The sequence below is a fragment of the Tyto alba genome, unplaced genomic scaffold (assembly GCF_018691265.1).
Source record: "Tyto alba isolate M040663 unplaced genomic scaffold, T.alba_DEE_v4.0 Super-Scaffold_9, whole genome shotgun sequence".
Lineage (NCBI taxonomy): Eukaryota > Metazoa > Chordata > Aves > Strigiformes > Tytonidae > Tyto > Tyto alba.
Genome location: NW_024881330.1, coordinates 6263193 through 6283615, shown reverse-complemented (window position 1 = coordinate 6283615; position 20423 = coordinate 6263193). Strand labels below are relative to the sequence as shown.

Below are 20423 nucleotides of genomic sequence, written 5' to 3'. Positions count from 1 at the left end.
TTCTGTACACAAAAAGTCTCCTCTACCAGGCTGAGATATTTAGGCCTGGTAGAACATGCTGGGCTGTTGCTTCAGCCATCACAGTGAATTTCCTGGTTTTCAAAGTCACACAAGACCTCATGTCAACATGAATTAGGTTTTTAGCTGCAGCTGCTACTATCTTTTGGTTTACCACTAATGATGTACTTAGTATGTTAAGTATTATAATACAAGCACCATGTTGGCTTCAACTTAGTGATATTACTAAGGAAATGGCCCGGAGAAGCAAGGCCAGTGCCTCTGCCGTCCTCCTCGAAAAGCACAGGATTTGCCCTCTAACAAATGCCTCAGACCTCACATAATTGCCCTACACACAATACTTGGGAACAGCATGATCTGGCAGGTGTTTGGCACTAGCACAGCTGGAAAGAAATACTGTAAGTGGACGATATTCATCTTGTCATCTCAGCCTTTTCAAAGGTGAGATAACTTTATTCTATCAACATTTAGGATGTGAGCTTTGTCCTTATAAAGGAGCCCACAGCATTTGCACAGCAATGATTGCACAGACTGCAAGTGTTTGAAACCCAGGATTTCTGATCCAGTTTCCTAGCACTGACCCATACCCATAAAAACCAAGGAAGCATAAAGCTGTCACAGCCAGAGTCAAAGACAAGAATTCATGCTCATGCAGCCATTGCAGCACAGAAGGCAAAGACAGAAACATGTGAATCCTCTCCTTCCAGGTCCTCTCCTGTCTGGGAAGGGTTTAATTTCATAGACTCTCTTCTTTTTTTCAGGAGTATAGATGACAACTACCATTGCAGGCACTTGCATCACATCTGCCCATGGCTGTGGCTACTTCACTCTCACAGGCACTTCTTCTGACACCAAGACACAGACATGGTACTCCATCCCTGCACACAGAAGCAACCGTATGTACGCTGTCTACATGGCTGATCTCCCCCACCTTTATAGTCCTACCCCTTTCTGCTGCTGAAAGTTTATCTTTGCACCTGAAGATGATCTTTTGTGTTCAGGAAAAATTATACATGCAAACAGATCACCAAGGTGAGCAGCTCTGATGCTGACACGATCAGCCGCAGTCTCTTCTAGCTTGGTGTACAGGGAACTTTCCTGAACCAGAGGAACCTGAGAGGAGCAGAGACACCCACCAGGAGCCCACAGCTTGTGCCATAGCAGCTGAGGAGACCAGGAACAACTGAAGCCAAGCTACCCTGGGGGGAACTAGCAACCCATGATCAGAGTGAGTAAACAGGCTGCAGCACATCAGCAAGGTCTTAGGAGTCTGCAGAGGTCCCAATCAACTGGAAGCTAGCAAATGTCCCAGTTTTCAAGAAGGGCAAGAAGGTAGGCCCTGCTAACTACAGGCCTGTCAGTCTCACTTTAGTGCCTGGAAAAATTATGGAGAAGATTATTCTGAGAGTTATTGAAAAACACCTGAGAGACAGCGCAGTCATCGGTCACAGCCAGCAAGTGTTCACAAGGGGAAAATCCTGCTTTACCAACTTAATTTCCTTTTATGACAAGGTCACCCATCTAGTTGACCAAGGGAAGCTAGGAGATGTGGTTGGGTTTGGATTTTAGCATAGCTTTTGATACTGTCTTTCACAGTATCATTCTGGGCAAAATGTCCATCTCACTGCGAGACAAGTCCTTAATACGTTGGGTGAGCAACTGGCTGATGGTTTGGGCTCAAAGGGTTGTAGTAAATGTGGTTACATCAGGCTGGTGGCCAGTCACTAGTGTGTTCCGCAGGGCTCAATTTTAGGGCCAGTGCTCTTCAATGATTTTATAAATGATCTGGATGCAGGAATCAAATGTACATTAAGTAAGTTTGTTGATGATAACTAAACTAGGATGAGCTGTGAAGTCCCTCAAGGCTTGAGAGGTCTTACAGAGAGATCTGGATAGACTAGAGAGTTGGGCAATCACCAACTGTATGAAATTCAACACAAGCAAGTGCACAATTTTCCACCTGGGATAGGGTAATCCTGGCTATACATACAAATCAGGAGACAAGATATTGGAAAGCAGCCCCATGAAAAGAGATCTGGGGATTTGGGTTGGTGGCAACTTGAATATTAGTCAACAGTGTGCCCTGGCAGCCAAAAGGGTCAACCATGTCTTGGGGTGCATCAAGCACAGCACAGCTAGCCAGTCAAGGGAGGTGATTGTCCCTCTCTACACCACACTGGTACAGCCCCACCTTGAATACTTGTGCAGTTTTAGGTGCCTCAATATAAGGACATCAGACTATTAGAGAGTACCCAGAGGAGGGTAACCAAGATGGTGAAAGGCCTCAAGGGTAAGACTTAGGAGTAGTGGCTGCGGTCACTTGGCTTGTTCATCTTGGAGAAGAGAAGGCTGAGGGGTGACCCCATCACAGTCTACAATTTCCTCAAGGAGGGCAGTAGATAGGACGTGCTGATCTCTCTCTGTTGACCAGCAATACGACACGAGAAAATGGGATGAAGCTGCATCAGGAGAAGTTCAGACTGGAGATTAGGAAAAGGTTCTTCACTGAGAGGGTGGTAAGTCACTGGAACAGGCTCCCCAGAGAAGTGGTCATGGCACCAAGCCTGTCAGAGTTCAAGGAGAGTCTGAACAACACTCTTAGTCATATGATTTAGTTTTAGGTAGTCCTGTGAGGAGCAGGCAGTTGGACTTGATGATCCTTATTGGTCCCTTCCAACTTGAGATATTCCATGTTTCTACATCCCCCAGGCTTCCTGTTTTTAATCAAGCCAGCAATGTACAGCTGATAAATCTTTGCTCTCCATCAGCAACAGGAATGACACTCAGCCATTGGGCAGACATGGGGCACAAACATATCAGGTACCAAATACATTTCCTCCACAGATGAGGACAAGCTGCCTTGGCTGGCAGGAGTACCAAATAAATGAAACAAGCTGGTCATAAATTCAGGGATCTCTGTGTATACACATTTGAGACAGTCAATGTTGTTTGGATATCACAATCAAAGAAGTTCTGCACATACTGTGGGGTCTTTTTACTTTTCCCTCTCCAATCTAGACTTTCAGACATATTTTTCTAGACACAACAATAATACAGATGGAGTGATGTTTTCTAACACTTTTCTGCGGGGATCAAAACATAAGAAAACAAGAATATGCTTCAACTGCAGCACAACTCATATTGTAAACATCATGTTTCCCATCAGACTGCTGACTCTCACCACCTGCCAACCATCAGCTGGTTTCCAAAGGCTGAATCCTGAGTCTCAAAGGCTAAATAGTGGCTGTCAGTGGGAAGACTGCAGGAAGATGGATGAAGAAATGTGTGCTTTACAGCCCCCATGTCTCTAGCCTGGCTCGATAATATTTCCTGCCATGAACAACCCTCATTTAGATTGTAATTTCACATGATGCATTACCACTATATACAATCAATATATCATAATCATAGAAAGAACAAATGAGAAGATGCAATGGTCATAAATGCCATGTTCTCGCTAGTGCAGCATTCTTCCTCTCAGACCACAAGCCAATACTATTTTAATTCCCTGAGCTATCAGGTAGCCACAGGCCCTCTGGAAAACTGCTCCACAGATTCTTAATCTCATTTTCAGTATGAACCACGACTTCTTCCTTAATACATCTATCTATCTCCTAGACTGTCCTGTCAATCTTTTCCATTGTTCCCCACAACTAGAAATTTCAGTTGGGTGATAAGAAAAATGTCCACAACCAAGTGTGATATGGAGCTACAGAGAGAAAGAGCTACTACTTCTCTGCAGTATAAGCCTGCAGCCTCATTTTGTTGTGGGGAATGGGAAGCTTGCAGCTTCCAGAATTGCCTGAAAAACAACATATTTTTTGATGCAAATTAGTCCAGTTATGCTACTTGTTTCTCATTATTGATCAGCATTGAATGCATTTTCCAAAATAGATAACCTAGCAATTTTCAGTGGTTATTCTGTATCCTCGGTGTTAACCTCCTGTCATGGTTTGAGCTCAGAGGGCAACTGAGCACCACGCAGCTGCTTACACCCAAATCTTAATAGTACATCCTGCTTAATATTTGCAGTAAGAAAATACTCCGGCTTTTATTCTTCAAGTTATTAATTAAAATATCCAATGAAGAGAAACACTGTGAGAGCCTCCTCATGACGCAACTTTAATCCTGTTAAAAATTAAATAAACTCAATATTATACTTTCCCTTTGGTTTTCATCCTTCCAGCCAGTTGCTTTACTGCATTATCCTCTATGAACTCACTGCTGCTTACATAAAGCAAAGATTATGATTTCAATTTGATTGCATTTTACATGGCCAATGCATAAAGGAAACTCAAAGAACATTAAGAGGAAAAGCAAAAGCTTTTCTGCAGAAAGAGGCATAGCATAATATAAAGGTTCCCCACAAAGATCTAACTGTATCACATCTCTTGCATCCTGTGTACTCCAAAAGCAACCTCTGAGCTATGGAAGGCAACAGCAAGTGAATCTCATTTAATTAGTCCAATGAAGGATCAGACCTTACCTTTTCTCCTTTTTCTCCTCTACCATAGGCTCTACCCTAGAAATGAAAGAAAAAGGGAAAAGGTACATTTGATAGCAAGGATGTCAAATGACACTAAATATATATTTCATGTTTTCCTTGTTATATATCTGTGATATATCTATCCATATTTATCACACATATATATATATAGACACACAAGTCACAGGACAGCTACTATAAGGAAAGTAATTTTCATTGGGCATAATCCCTTGCTAGTAATTCAGTGATAAATTAAAATAGAAAACCTATCCCAAATTCTTCTATTTCAGTCAGGAAAACATCTTGTGTTCTATTCGGTGCAGTGTCTGATATTACATTTCCAAAATCAAAGATGACAACAATCCTTATTAGAATGAATTTTACATAGAGTTAAAGATTTTCTCGCCTAAAAACTCAGTCTGACATTTGCATTACTTGCAGCTGATGAAAGCTGTATCTTGGTCATCTGAATGTAAAAGAGTTGAGAGAGATTTGCATCTTTGTGCTCAGTTGCCTCATCCTGCCCCCATTAGATGTGCAGCTGTGTTATAATCAAGTACACCCAAGTTACATATTTTAATTAGATGGCCAATACTAAGTCATTTATCAGCTGTATTCAGGGATGAACTTATTCATTTCCCCACCTCCAAAAACTGACCATGGGTGCCAGAAATATCAGTTTCCCCCTGGGATTAAGGCCCTTCAGAGGGAACATATTCAACAGAGCACATCGTTGACATCGTAAGCAAGTTCTCATCATAAAGGAGAAAACCACTACTAGAATTTCCATCTCCTTACATAAAATCATTCTGGTATTTCTTACTTACTGATTCTCCTTTTTCTCCTCTGAGTCCAGGAAGCCCTTGGCTGCCACTTTCTCCCTTGAAAAAGAAAGGGTGTTAATACCATAGAATGAATCAACTCGTTTCTCGACAGATATAGAAATAAAAGGTGAGATTTCCTCTTAGCACTTCCTGTTGGACTCATTTGTGAAGTATACCACATTAGTGTTTGTATTTTGTGGTCAGCTTTCCATTGCTTTGATTTTTCGGGAAGCAATGCCACAAGGGTTTGACTGAGACTGTGGATACTTCCAGTCCCACCAGTCTCTACAGCCAAGATTTCAGCTCCTGCCGTAAGAACTGGGTGTACCTCATTGCATTTATACTGACTTAAATGTCAAAGTTCTTAGACTTTATATTCTATTTTTCATATGAAAATACTCCTAGAGGCCTTCAGAGTGCACTATCAAGGCAGGGAGCTTTCTCTTGTGAGGTACTTTAAAAGTCCTTATTTTCTATTAAGCCAGGAAGGACTTGGAAAGGTAGTTTGCATAAGACCTAGAGGGTGTATACCTAAAATATGGAAAAAAAAACCTCTAAAGAGTCACGATTTGAGACCTATTTTTTTAAAAATTCAAAACCCATCATTTTCATTCATGTTAAATTTTCATGATCAGCCAACTCTTCCCTTCCCTCACAGAAATGTGCAACATGGAGTCGTTCTCCCTGCTTGCGAGAGAGGGAAGGGAGCACGGAAAAAAGGCAGTTGAAAACATACAAATTACGATTGGTAGAGGAAGGAAAACTGAAGAATCAAATGCATAAGGAGGAAAAGAGAAAAATGGTAAATCAAAAACCAAGCAAAACTTTTTTTTTCACTTGTCTCTAAAAAGGACAGGGGTGAAAGGGATAAAGAATCAAAGAAGATGCATCATTTCATAAATATTCATCAGATACAGAACTAAAAGTGGTGCAAAAAACAGCAAATGCAGAAAAAATACCTACAAATCTTTATCACATACTGCTCTGCAGTCACAAAACTGTAATAAGGACCAGCTGAGGATATACCCACTACTAAGACTAGCTTAAGGCTACGTGCAGTGTTGCCATCAGTGCCTTCAGTTCCTCTAGCAGCAGGAACAGAGAGGGCTCTGCCCACACACTGCATAGCTCCTGCCTAATTCTCACCCAAAAGGTATATACCAGTAATAAGCTGTGCTGAGCTCCCCACCCATCACTAATAAATATGATGTCCTCACCTACTTGTACTTCACATCATCTTCTGCTTGTAGGGAGGTTGGGCACTTTGGACTTTAGTGTAGACACTCTATCAATCTGAAAAAGTCTCGGACCTGGAGCAAGACCCTCTAGTACCAGAGTAGCAAGTAGTTCAGTGACCACTGCACTCCTCAAATCTCCCCACATGGACCACAGTAGGATTTAATTTTGTGGCTCTATTCAATTTGTCCTGATCTCTGACCCAAAAAAATGCTGAACCAGGCACTGAAACATTTACTGGAATTATGTTTTCTTTTCCCCAGATGAAGATAGGGTTTTGAAAGAACAAGAAATATTTAAGTTTCTTTCTTTAACCCTTATCATTCCTTTGCCAAAAGAAAGAAACCTTAGAGAGCAAGTAGCATATATACAAAAAAACAGTCAATTCAAATAGGCTGTAGCAAAATTCACAAGTTTATATGCAACCATTTCATTTAAGTCACTTAAAGTACACCAAAACTACTTTCTAATTTGAAGGAAAAAATACATCCCACTAGAGCATGTCTAATACACTGGACTTCACAAACTTCCCAAAGGCAGATAAGCAATGTCATTCCTATGATGTGGACAAAAGCAGATCTCACAGATAAGTGATTTTCTCTAAACTCAGATCGATAGCAGTGCTGGAAAAGAGCAGAAGCCTGTTGACCATCAGCCCAGTGCCTCAACCAGCTAGCCCAGCTGACTGCAAACAATACACCATGCAGAGCGATTACAGAAGGAAAATAAATTAAGCTGGGCTGCCGTTAGCATCTAAAATTTATCAGTAGGACCTAGCTTCAGGCATGTTAACCAATTCTTCCAAAGCTATTTCTTGTCTTGCTCTTCCCCAATACCATCCTTTACTGTATCTCCTTCCAAAACATGTACACTGTGTCTCCATGCATTATCCTCAGTTTGGCAACTTGGGTGATTGAGGCAGAAGTGTTCATCTCTGAGGGATTTTTTTCACTTTTTCTAATAACTGCAAGTACTCCTGTTTTGCCCTGCCTTTGAAGACTTAAACTAGAGAGGAACAGAAACTCATTATCTTCCCACATTGGTTATACACTTCAAGTATTTCCACTGGTCAAATGGTACTGTAAGAAAAGCCCGTCCAAACATCCTCCCCTAAAAGAAAGAATATGCTATGGGAGCTCAGGATAGCAGAGCCTGAACACCAGTCACTCCACCTTCAACTCAGACAGACGCATTCATTTTATTTAACAGACCCTCAAACTGTCCTTTTTTTAAAAAAAATAAAACAGAAAGAATCTCCTAGCCATTATTCCTTCTTTGGATGGAGAGTGAAAAAGCCACCAGCTACTACTGGTCTAGGGAAAACAAAACAAAATTAAACCCCAAAGCTGTCTTAGATAAGAAAAGGAGCTTCACCATCCTCCTGCCTTTGTCAGCCTCTCCAAAGTTCCTTCCTTTGAGGCAAAGGGGGTGTTTTGTTTTTTTTTTTTAACACTGACTTCTGCCCCTATTAGTATCCCCTGGTGGGTCTCATTTCTTAGGTAACTCTCACCAGCTGTGTGCTGTTTTCTGATACAGCTGAACTAGCTGCTTTCCTGGGTTCATACATGGCCATATAGCATCTCAGAGAGCATTTCTCACTATCAGGTTGTAAAATATTTTTGGATAATGCTCAAGAACCTGCATTTTACTTAAATATCACTTTGTCCCCAGTTATTTAGGGGTAGATTTCAGCTTTGCAGTTCATCCCAAATACGAGATACCCAGTAGTGATGATGTCTATAAAGAAAATGATGAATTTTGACTCAGAGTTCTGATGTCATTCTTTCCAAATTTCTGATAATTTCTTTCCTTATTCTTTTGTTTACTTCCACCTCTCTGTTTAGTCATTTAATCCTTCATCTTTTTTTATGCTGTACTCACTTGTTAACATGTTTTAATCAAACCTAAGAGTATAGTAGAGATTTTATGATTTTTTTTTTTTTAAGTCTTTCTTGAAGCCCCAGCTCTTGGATTCAAGTAACAAAAGGAAATCTTTGATATTGATTATCTTAAAAAAGCTTTACAGCCCTCCTCATTACACAACAACAAAGCTTTAGAAATGAGGAACCAAGTTGAATGATCCTAAAAGAGATTATGGACACCTGCAACTACATAATGCAGCAGCCACTCATATTTTTGTGAGGCCTTAGTCTTTCCATAATTATTACCAGGTGGTAATATTAGAGAGTTGTAAATAGCATTCACTTTCTTCCCCATGGCCAGCACTTTAGCCTGGGTAGCTCAGTAATGTTGTGAGGGAGGAGGGGAGAGATAGTAGTTCCTGCACATAAAGGAGGGATGGTGACAAGCTGGTCCTTGGCAATAGCAATGAAAAAACTGTTTTCAAAGTTGGTATAAGTTATCTCATAATATCTTTGCAAGCCAGGAGCAAAAGCTATTACTTGCCTTATTTAGCAGCTAGAGAAGCTAAGTCAATCATCTCAATTCATAATATTTGTACCAAATAGTTGTCACAGCCTGGATTTAAATGGCATCATCCCCAGCTCCCTGAGACTGTGACACAGTCCTGCCTCAGTTGTATACAAGTCTCAGAATACTATAGTCAGGGAAAAGTCACACAAATCTGCAGAGCTCTTTAGCAACTCACCTGCAGGAGTGGGACAGCCATTCCAGGATCTGTTACAGAAAACCTGTTAATGCTGTGCTTGGATATACACTATTTTGTATTCGGCTAGTATCTCCTGTGCCCCAGCAGCGTGCTATGTTAGACATTAAAGACCTTCCTCACTAGCGCATAGACCTTGTCAAAACAGTGAAAGACAATGGGATGTTGCTGCAGGGCGCTTTTATTATTATCATCATCATCCTTCTGCAACCTCCTCACAACACCCATGGCTCTGCCATTCTTCAAAACAGCCCATCATTATTTGAGTTGTCACAGATTAAAATAGAAAGTTTCTATTTATATATGTGTGGAAGCATCAGGAAACATTTTCTGCAGTTTCAGTCAGGCATATCTGAGCATTAATGCACCCATGTTCTTTCATACCAGCAGAAAACACTCCAACACACATCTCATCATCATCAAAACTTCTCCCTGCATATGGCAGACCAAGCCTTGCCAAAAAACCCACAACACATTGCTGAGGATGTCTGTCCTTCCAAGACCCAGAGATTTCTCCTTTCCCCTTCCACAGACTTTCATAATAATTGAGTAACTTTTGGTGGAGTGCCATTCATTTATTCAACAGGTATAAATTCAGTGATAGAATTTGCAGAAGTGATTCAGATGGAAATAGTTTTAAATACAAATTGTTTCCAAACATGTTTTTAATCACACAGATGGTGGAACTGGAAACCACCAACACCATCAACTTTCACCTCTTCAGCGATGTTGTGAATCTTTGTTTTCTTCCAGTACAAGTGCTCCCTTTAAGTCAACTGTCTCACAGCTCTATTTGTAACCAATCACAGAAGGAAAATGTGTGTACGTTGAATGCACAAGTGCATATCAAAGAATCTTGCAGAATATGCAGGATAACATAAGTGGCTGCACTGTGAAACTTGAAGCAGACATTACAACTACTCTCCTACCCTAGGAAGACTACTGAGGAAAGTGGCCTATATTTAACATCATGACTCAGACAGTCTTGCTAAGGATAACAGATTGTGGCTAATTCTTTACCTACACTGTTGAGTGTGACTGGGAGGATGCTACCTAACCTATGGATATCTAGTACTGCTGAGCAAGGCACATCACTGAAGCAGCACATAGTTTTCCAGGTGACTTACCATGAAAGCTGTGTGTGACCTACTGAATAACACAAACTTGCAAAAATGCCAATTTAAAAGCTAAAGGAAAATATTTTGGAACACACTTACTCTAAGAATGACATAAAGCAGCAATAGAGAAGCGCAAATGCAAGACTTGAGCAAATATACAAGATGGACAGAGGCTCCTGCAGTCCCAGACTCATCCAAGACTATCTGAATTCAATCATATGAATCTTTCTCAGAAAGATTTCTCAAAATCTTCAACTCCTCAATTAATTCTGAAACTGTTGTGCTGGTGTTGTTTTTATTAAACAAGTGAAACAGTACATTTTACTGACCTTTTGACCTTTAGGACCTTCAGGGCCAATTGGACCTCTCTCTCCCTAGGCAAAAAAAAAACATAATTAGTCAGACTGATCTTCTCATTACATAACAAAGCAAGGAGCCCAATCCTACAACAACTGAGGAGAGCAAAAATGTTTTCAGGTTTTAGTGGAGAACAGACTAAAACTGACATGCCCTCAAGAGCAATGACAATGAAGCTGGCTTCTTCAGAGATACCAGTCACAGCCAATATATGCAAGCACACTGATTTTAAAAGCTATGAGACATTTTCAGTGTGGCTATATTTACTTTCTGAATCTCTTTATTTGAAGAAGGATGAATATAGCTGGGCTGGATTAGAAGAATCATTTTATTTTCATGGTTGTTTACCAGGACTACCAGAATGATCAAAATCACTCAATTAGGTAGACAGAAAACACCTGGAAAGAATGACATTACCTCTACAGACATCCCATCTGTGAATAACACATGTCTAGCTCCTTCTGTGAAGTGCTTTCCACCTCTAGGTCTTGAAGTGATTCACAAACACAGCCCTTCTTATAACTCACTTGCACGGTGTCATACCCCTATTTCCAAACATATCTAGCATGCCTCAAATGAAACACACTCATCTCAGCACCCACCTTTTGTCCAGCAGGACAGGAGCAGTTGACAGTCTTGAGGTGACCCACTTGCTCGCTGCCAACAGTGGGCTTCACTTCCAGGGGAGGTGCTTCTGTCAGGACCGTGACCTGGCACTACACCCAAACACCCAAGGTCATGATGAAGCCTTCGATGCTAGAAAGCTTCCTCTTCCACCCACTTTAGAGAAACCACATAGGCATTACTGGAATACACACAGCTAAATGAGTGCTAGTGAGGAAAAAAATCCCACAAAAGCCATTCATTCAAGCAATAGCAAAAAATGTGGCAAAATGAACAATGAATCTCTTTAACCAAGACAGAGGGAAGAAGAGTGAAAGGAGGGTGGAAGTTTCTAATGAGGGCTGGGCACAGGAAACTAAGCAGCAACTGGCACTGGTTTAGCTCTTCCCAAATAAAACCAGTGGGAAACATGTTGAATATTTCATGCTGTATTTCTGTTGTTCCTTCATCACTTCGGGGTTTTGTTTCCCTTGACAGTTTGACAAGGAAAGAGCAACTTGGAAACTTCAAATTCCTTATACTCATCCCTCTGCAATGGTCCTCTTCTGGCACTGCTACATTACAAATTATATAGCTATGTTTCATTCACCATCATTAACAAAATTATAATCCCAGACTGCCATACATTCCCTGATTTACGTAATAGATTTCAATGAAAAGTGTTCATGTGAAAATGAGTAAATGACAAAAAGAAGCTTACTGGTCCAGAGGGAATGTCACAGCAGGTCTCCAGCTCAGCATGCCGAGAATCACAGTAAATAACCATTCGCTGAAGATCAAACTAGAAGACAAAGTGAGACAATAGTCTCAGAGACAGTGAATTATTAAAGACCACACATCCTTTTGCTTGGATAAAAACAGTGCAGATGAATACAAACAAAAGCCAGATGGGACTAACTTCACAGTGATTCTATGGATCCTGTAGTCAATATCTCTCTCTCAATAATGGACAAATATCTCAGCGTGCTCCAAGAGTGCTGAGCTAATGAGACCCTGAATATGCCTATTAAAATTCTGGTGCAGGTTTTCATGCAAATAAGGAGGGATGGTAATCCACATGTCCTGGCCAAATTTCTGTCTGAGAAGATGTATTTTGACCACCTCTATCTTTCCTACAATTTCATCTGCACATAAAGTTTGTATTTCTCCTGTTGTGCCTTGCATCTTCTGACCATTTACCCCTGTGTGAGAAATGCTATTAGCACATTTAATATGTACATTCCATCCATTTTGCACAGCTAAGAAAGATTACACAAGTCTCCAAACACCAAACAATCATGCATAAGTTATACCAGGTTAACACTGCTACAGGACAATCAGGTCCAAACTACAGTTCTCAACTTCAGTTCAATTGGAGCAAGAGTCATTTAATATCAGGTATCTTTTCTGAGGAACTGAGAATATATCATGATTCTTCTGAGTTAACAAGCTTTCTTCCTTTCCCCATATCTTTCTATCACAGGTAGAAATAGTCATAATGCCAAGATCAGACAGCAAAAAACCTTTACATGTGCAATTCAGTACCCAGTTGATGGTATTTGTGGATGATTTTGTCTCCTATTTTAACTATAGCACATTCTGAGACTAGACATAAAGATGAAAGATTTCTCATTTTTAATTACTTTTACAGAGATACTAACAGTCTCACATAAAAAGAGAGAAAGTCTTGCACATGATGAGGTGCCAGTTTGTCTTAGTTGTGTAACACAGGTAATGTTTCAGTGATGTTGTTTCAGGAAAAGGGTCAATTACAACATAACGCCCAAAACCCCATTCACATGATGCAAACCTAGTGCTGAACATTACCCCAGCTGTAATTGGCACACACAGTACTTACATCAATGGGAACGCTATCATACAAGCGTTTGCCAATCACAGTCTTTCCTTGAATGTCAATATTTTCCCTGTCTTCAATAGGCAGCATCTGCACCAGTCTGCAGTCTATGTAAAGCGAGACAGCCTTTGACTGAATGCTGAGGGCGATTTTGTGCCAGTTGCGGTCAAAAAGATCACCAACTTGTGCATTTCGGAAGACCACTCTCACTGCGTCCTTAGTAAGCCCAACAGCATTGTACTCTACAGCTTTGTTCTCTCCGTCCAGTCGTATCGAGACCTGAAAGCAGACAGAAATGATTTTTCTAAGAAAGTACAAAGCCTTCTCCTTCCTCTTGCCTGCTTTCCATGACAACTGATACCTCAAACTCAGGGATGATACAGCATGTGGTGAGAAGCCCAAGCAAAGAGCAGAGGACAGTTTTGTGTGAGATATGGACAGGAACCCTACACTTGTTCTAGTAAATAAGATGGGGCAGGGCACAGGCTTGGGTGCAGACTCATGACCATCTAAAGCTTTCTCTTGTGAGTACAATCCTTTACATGGTTTCAGCACATGCCGCCTTGATGCCTCCCAGGCAATGACTGGGCATGGCTGGGTGGTAGCACATGTCAGGGGCATATCCTCAAAGGCGCGTAGACAAAGCTGAACCTGTTTTGGATCCCTCTATCCTGTACACTCCTCCACTACTTCCCGGCAGGCTTTGTGCTCTTTAATCCTATCACGTGTTGTCAATGGTCCCATGGGGCATGGACAAATACCTCACTGCCTGGTATAAAACCAGTCTGCTGAGCAGTAGCACTTCCCACACTTTACTTCAGATACTTTGAACAGAAAACTACAGCTACACCCGCTCACTGTGTTATAAGCTATGGAACAGGCAAAAATAGGCTTTTGAAGACATTACACTCCTAGTTCATTTACAAATTGATTTTTTTTTTTTTTTTTTTTTTTTTTTACCAAAATCAGGCAGTTACAAGCAAGCAGCAGGGAATAGAGCAAAGCACAGAGCCAGGAGGAACAAATGGTGCATTCACAAGCTGCAGAGCTGGAAGGAGTTTGACCACATCAGCACTAAGCCATATCTGATGTAAGCAGCCCAGAGAAGGCTGACTCCAGATCTGACCTAACATCTCCATGCAGCTGAGCACCGTGCTGGCTGGAAATGCCAGTTCGGATCAGTGTTATCTCAGCAGTGTCTGCAGTCTATAAGCTATGCAGGTCTGCAATGCAGTGGCCAAACCACTATCAACTTTACATGAAACAAGACTCATGAGTCTCTAAGGCACTTCTGGCACCACAATTTAGGACATGTTTGAAAATATTACTGAGAATCTTGAGTGCTCTTTTCTCCCACACCTAAGCAGTTCAAGTTTTCATGTCTCCAAGAAACACTGAGTGATATACACATTCTCACTCTGCGTGAAGTAGGAACACATGTAACACAGTAAATCATGTTTAATTTAACAAAGTGCAGCTGATAATAATTTTCATATAAAACTTTTACCGTTGTATGAAACTCAGTTACCTAAGTTCTCAAACTGCATTGTGAGTTCCCAAAATCCTTTTGAATACCAGTCTCAAAGCAGCAATACTGAGTCACATGCTTATGTGAGCTCATGCTGACAGCCCAGTTTAGAATCAAGGATAATGCCATCAGAACCATGCTTGTACTGAGCAGGAAAATGTACAGCCCATTGAAATTACTCCTTCCTCAAGCACACTGAACCCCCTAAACTTTAGAATGCTGCTAAGAACATGCTATATAGGAATGGACAGTCCTTTATTGCACTCTTATGGTATTTTTCTACTGAGAACCTGAGAGTACTTGACAAAAATTATTAGATCAAACTCTGCAGCAGCAAGGACTCACAGTTTTGGAGTAATAGTAGGTGTTATATCCACATCCTAAGTAGGGAACCCATAATACCTTTGCATGATATCTAGAAGTCTGTGCAAAAACATGCCATAGCTCATTGCTCTGTAGTATATCTGTGTGGCAAACCTTTTCCAAACAGGCAAAATATTTTCCTTAAACAGAACTACCTGAATAAAACAACCAACAATCCAAAAGTGGTTTCAAAAGCAAGGATGGTATATTTTTCTTCGCATTTCCAACACACACATCTATCTGCATGCAAACAATTACCAAGGTCTATGCAAACCTTCCTTCAGGGTTTGAATTAGAGGTAAAAGATTTTCGGCAAAATGAACAGGTAAGGGATTTTTACTAGTCCACAAGGAAAAAAGAGTGGGAGGTTAAGGCAAGAAAGCTGGTTCATGCAGCAAAAGAGAAACAAGGCTGTTCTTGCTGGCTGCAAAGGGCCTCATACCTGTGGAATGCCGTACTTGTCAATAATCTGCCAAATATACCAGTCTTCTTTCCTGGAAGCCTTCCGGAATTTGAAGGTAGTTACAAAGGCATATTCATCAGGGAGACCTTGTGGAAATACATCCCTGGCACGGGGAGGGGGAAAGAGAACAACGTATCAGGCTTAGCAGTGAAGAGCAGAACTTCTAAAACTCTCTGCATGTCCCCAGCAATGCTTCCCAAAAGTATCATATAGTTCCTACAAAATATGCTGCATTTGGCAGCCTGCAGAGAGGTAAATGTGAGATTGCACCCTCTAGGTGTTTCTGTCCTTGAGGAGCCTTTTTTTCATTCCAATGACGAAGTTCTCAAATTAAGTAAGAAACAGTGAAAATCTGCAGTCTAGTATCCATCATGTCAAAACAGTTTTTTTTTTTCACTTAATGCTTCAGTTCATGCAATCTGTAAATCATTCTGTTCTTCTCCAGATGCAATGGAGAACTGTGACATCTGAGAATGGGCAGGCACATCTGAAACCCTCTATAAATGTATCAAGTTATAGTAACAAATATTGTAATATTTGCCCCAAAACAGGCACTACACTTCAGGACTGTCCAAGATGTTCCTTGACTGACGGCCTGGGAGGACAGAAGAACCTTCTCAAGTCAAACACTGCAAACACATTAGTCAGAAATTTACTCAGTGTGACACCATGGCCCATGCATAAGTCTGAAGTAACCAAAACCACCACGGTTTGACTCAGCTCCAACAGAAGAACATACGATAACATGAGCATGTAGGGCTGGGCAGAAGGGATAACTAACCCAATGTAATTATTGTTTTGTCACTAGCCATTACTGGATGCCTAAGAATGAAAACGAACAGAACAAGCATATCCTCCCTACCTCGAACTCTTTGGGATCCAGGGATCACATTCAGAGACAACTGCAATTTTTATATTAATAACTTTTTATGTATTTATCTTGTATGGACTTCTCCACTCTCTCCTTGAACTCAGGTAAACTTACTACATTCACAACATCTTTTAGCAAGAAATCACATAGCTCCGTTACCCACTGTATAATGAGTCTCCTCTTGTTTGTTGGACCTAGCTCAGATCTTTTAAGGGACAACACAATGAACCTATTATTTTTCTATTTTTTATACCATTCATGATTTTGCAGACTTTACTTGTAATGACTCTAAACCATCTCTTTTCCCAGCTCAAGAGTCCCAATTAACTTCGTTGTTCCCCATGCCCAAGAAACTGCTTCTCTGATCATTCCTAAATAGACCCTCCCTAAATATCATATCTTTGCTTCAGGACATTTGAGCAGTCAGGCATAAACATTCATTAGAAAACAAAACACAACAGCAGCAATTAATGAAGAACAAAACAATGAAGATAGATTCTCTTAAGGAATACTTGACATAATCCATCACTATGCAGAAACTGGCACAGTCAAAGGCACAACAAACTAGAGGCTTTTAATGCAAAAAAAAACCCTCAACATTTCCCAAATACTTTGTTTTGCAATTACAGCAAAAGGTTGAAAGCCAGTCTTTCCTAATGCCAAAATATTAAGTCATTTTTTAATCCGTGCTTTGAATTTCCTATCCTTTTAGCCAAGTTAAACATTCAGGACACTGTAGTTTCATCCACCACTGTGGCTTTTGCTGTATAAAATGACCATGCAGGCTGTGCACCATTATAAGCTGGTCTTCCTGCTGGGGACACAGGCACTCTGAAGTATTCCAACACAAGAGAAAACTGAATCAGGCTTCCACTACCTCCTTTACAAAATCCTTCCCCTTAGGACAGGAGACGAGCCTGTCTCATTTCTTGGTACTAGCTATTCACAAACTAGCTTCCCCTGGTCACAGACTCACTTCACACCAGCTCCCATCTCTCCCATGGCACACAAAATAGCCAGACAGTCCCTCCCTTCATGACAAAACAAGAAGTGTGTCAGTTTGTCACTCTTGTGGCAGAGTTGCCATGGTGAATACAACTGGCATGAGTAGGACACTGAAAGCCACCAAGAAAGTCTACAGGATGCCTGGCAAGAGAGAGTCGGGTCAGTCACATCAGCCCTCCCAAGAGGGCACCCCCCCAGGTCTCTGTCAACACTGACATGCCTCAGCACAAATTCCCTATCAAAATGGCTTTGCACACTCATTGTGTCCAAGTTTGTCAAAGATGAAGATGCATGTCTCAGCTTTTAACATCACTGACAGTTTGGTCTATTTTCCTCCACCCCATCAAGAAACTTTAGCAAGGTGGCAGTGTTGATAGCTGAAAAGGCATTTCTTACCATTCCATCCTCTTGTATGAAAACTATGGTCGTTTCTAGACGAGAGTGCTGCCAGTGGGGGCATTTCACTTTGGCTCAGCTCCTCAAACTCTGTCATTTCAGCATACATGCCTAGTGCATTTACATTCACTCACTACTCACCACCTACCTTCACCATCACAACTGGGTTTAATGAGTTCACTCTCTGTTCTGCCCTTTAAGATTCTGATTCACATTTTGGGCACAGAAAGACCTATTGAAGTACTCTTCTAGCCACAGCCCACCACCAACTCCAACCTCCTCTGGAATGAAAAGCAAGCAGAGAAATGGTTCCTCATTTAATCCAGTGGTGGCACAAGGAAGCAGAGTTACAATTCCAGGGGTGCTTTGCTTTATTTCTGATCCATAGTACACTTGCTATTGTCACATCAACAGCAGCAGAACACATGCTTTCAATGATGCCTTTCCCTAATGTTTTTTCAATTCTGCATATACAGGTGTGCTTGGTTCAAGGATGAATTAAAGGCAGTGGCTGTAACTGTGGCATCATTGCTTTGATGAGCAGGGAGGTATATGAGCATGTGATTTAAATTAATTCCCTAAGATACCACTTTGAGCCTTGGGCCTGACATCTTACAACCAAATCTGAAAGAGCCAACTCCTGGCCTCTGTGCTAAGATGGTCCTTCTGGATACCTCTGAGCTGGGAACAGGAATACCACCATGTGAGATTAAATTCAAAAAGGGTTTTCAGATGCTTAATGCCCACAGAAATAACTGATAGTTAGGTACCTAAATATCCCTGTGAGTCTGGGCACACTTCATCACACAGAGGCTGACAAATGGCCCATCAAGCAGATTTAAACTAATAGAAAGCTATAATGACCTATTACCTGTCACCCTTAACTGATTTTTAAAGGTGCCAAAGAACTGGCTGAAAGTTCCCGACAGAGAAAGGCTTCATGCCAAAAGCAAATCCAAAGACAGTCTCCTTGCTCTGAAGATATAATAAAAGCTGTTTCTGAAGTATTTGGTCCCTGAATCTTTTACAGAGATGTATTGCTGCATAAATAACAAAAACTTTGTTTTTGAGTTTTCATTTATTTCCTTGCTAAAATTGTGATATCCATCTAGAAGTTCAGCTTTACTTAGGAATCCAAGGGCAAGAATTGCTGTCCCCAGAAATGTTTTATCTCTTTCTTTCACACAAAGCTGAATTGAACTGATGATCCATATTATGGAGCTTTGTTGGGTGCCTGATACCTACAGGGAGCAGTCTGCCAGCTCCTTGGTCTATAATTCTGACAACACGATAAATTGCAGAAGAGGTCCTTATAAAACTGCAAGACAAGAGAATCCCCTGGTTCTGCAGGTTAGTCTAAGAGTTAATTAACCCAGCTACAAGGTTAGGTGAATCACAACTTCTACAAAGAAAAAATGATAATAAACAGGCAGAAGACTCTTGTAACCATTGCCCATTTTCAATATATAGCCTCCTTACATGCTTTTGTTTGTCACAAGAGCCTACATCTGTGACAATCAGCATGAGATCCTACATCTGTAATAATAACACAGTGGAGAAAAATAAGACTATCAGTTCTCATTTCAGACACTGAATGTAGCAACAACTAACAGGGTGTCTGTATTTGGTGAGGAAGTGCATAATTAATGTATTTGAGAAATTTGACCACTTTTACAACAGCTAAAAACCACTAATGTGAAATGTATCTCACTAAGGTCTGCAAAACAAGGTTGAAGAAAGCCAGTTCATTTCCATATGAGTCACATCACCAGAGGATCTAAGAATGACAGAAAAAAAAAAAGGGGGGGGGGGGGGAAGGGGAAAGGGAAAAGGAAAAAAGGAAAAGAAAAGGCTATCGAAGGACTGTCATAACACAGAATCAACCCCACCCATACATTCTTGGCAGACATTTTTTTGGTCTTTATTTCAGAAATCTCAGTGTTGGAATACATACAACCTGTCTAGGTAATTTCTTTCTGTGTTTCACTATCCTACATAATGCAAAAAAAGACTATCCTAAATCTCACTTGATGAAGTTTAATCTTCTTGAAACAACTTTTTTCCACAGGGAACCATGTGAACAACCTGTTCTTCTCTCTTTGTTGCAGCCTTTTGTATGTTTATCAGCTCTCCCCTCAGTATTTTACTTTCTAAAACACCAAAAACATCTTCAGTCATTCTACCTCAGCCATGCTTAATCTCCTTTATTTCGTTAGAAGTAGGAGACTCTATATCCACACTAGTAAAGAATGGTCAGGGTCAATTCACTGTCTATGAGTGCAGCTCAGCCAAATGCTCCTTTCCCAAAGAGAATGACTGCATCCAAACTGCCTCTGGAGAACAGTCTCTGGCATGCTCCATCTTCCGCATCAGGTCCAGGCATTGTTTGGGATAACATTGCTTAACATCAAACAAAACTAACTTGACATGAGCACATAAACAGGTGAAAAGCACAAATGATATGGGTCTGTGTTGGGTCCCATGAATTTACCCTGTTTCATTGGCTAATAAAGTAGCCTAGAAAGAACTCCTCAGGTGTACTCCTAATAGACATATTCTTACTCACTTCACAGCAGATTTGGACAGATATATTTATTCTTCTACATGACAAGCACTTGTCTGGCAATAGAGGTCATGAGATAGGGGCCACAGCAAGTTCCTTCAGTTGGGAGTT

At 40.9% G+C, this 20423-nt stretch overlaps 1 protein-coding gene across 3 annotated transcripts in view; it reads right to left on the bottom strand.

Annotated features, from left to right (window-relative positions):
* Positions 1-20423, bottom strand: part of COL22A1 (collagen type XXII alpha 1 chain) — a 283818-nt gene that overhangs the window by 127127 nt on the left and 136268 nt on the right. For all 3 annotated transcript variants that reach the window (XM_042785800.1, XM_042785801.1, XM_042785802.1), the window contains 7 exons: positions 15457-15580; positions 13127-13402; positions 11990-12070; positions 11268-11381; positions 10638-10682; positions 5332-5385; positions 4505-4540 (listed from right to left, as the gene is read on the bottom strand). In XM_042785800.1, coding sequence (XP_042641734.1) covers positions 4505-4540; positions 5332-5385; positions 10638-10682; positions 11268-11381; positions 11990-12070; positions 13127-13402; positions 15457-15580 — 730 coding nt within the window. The remainder of the gene's footprint in view (positions 1-4504; positions 4541-5331; positions 5386-10637; positions 10683-11267; positions 11382-11989; positions 12071-13126; positions 13403-15456; positions 15581-20423) is intronic.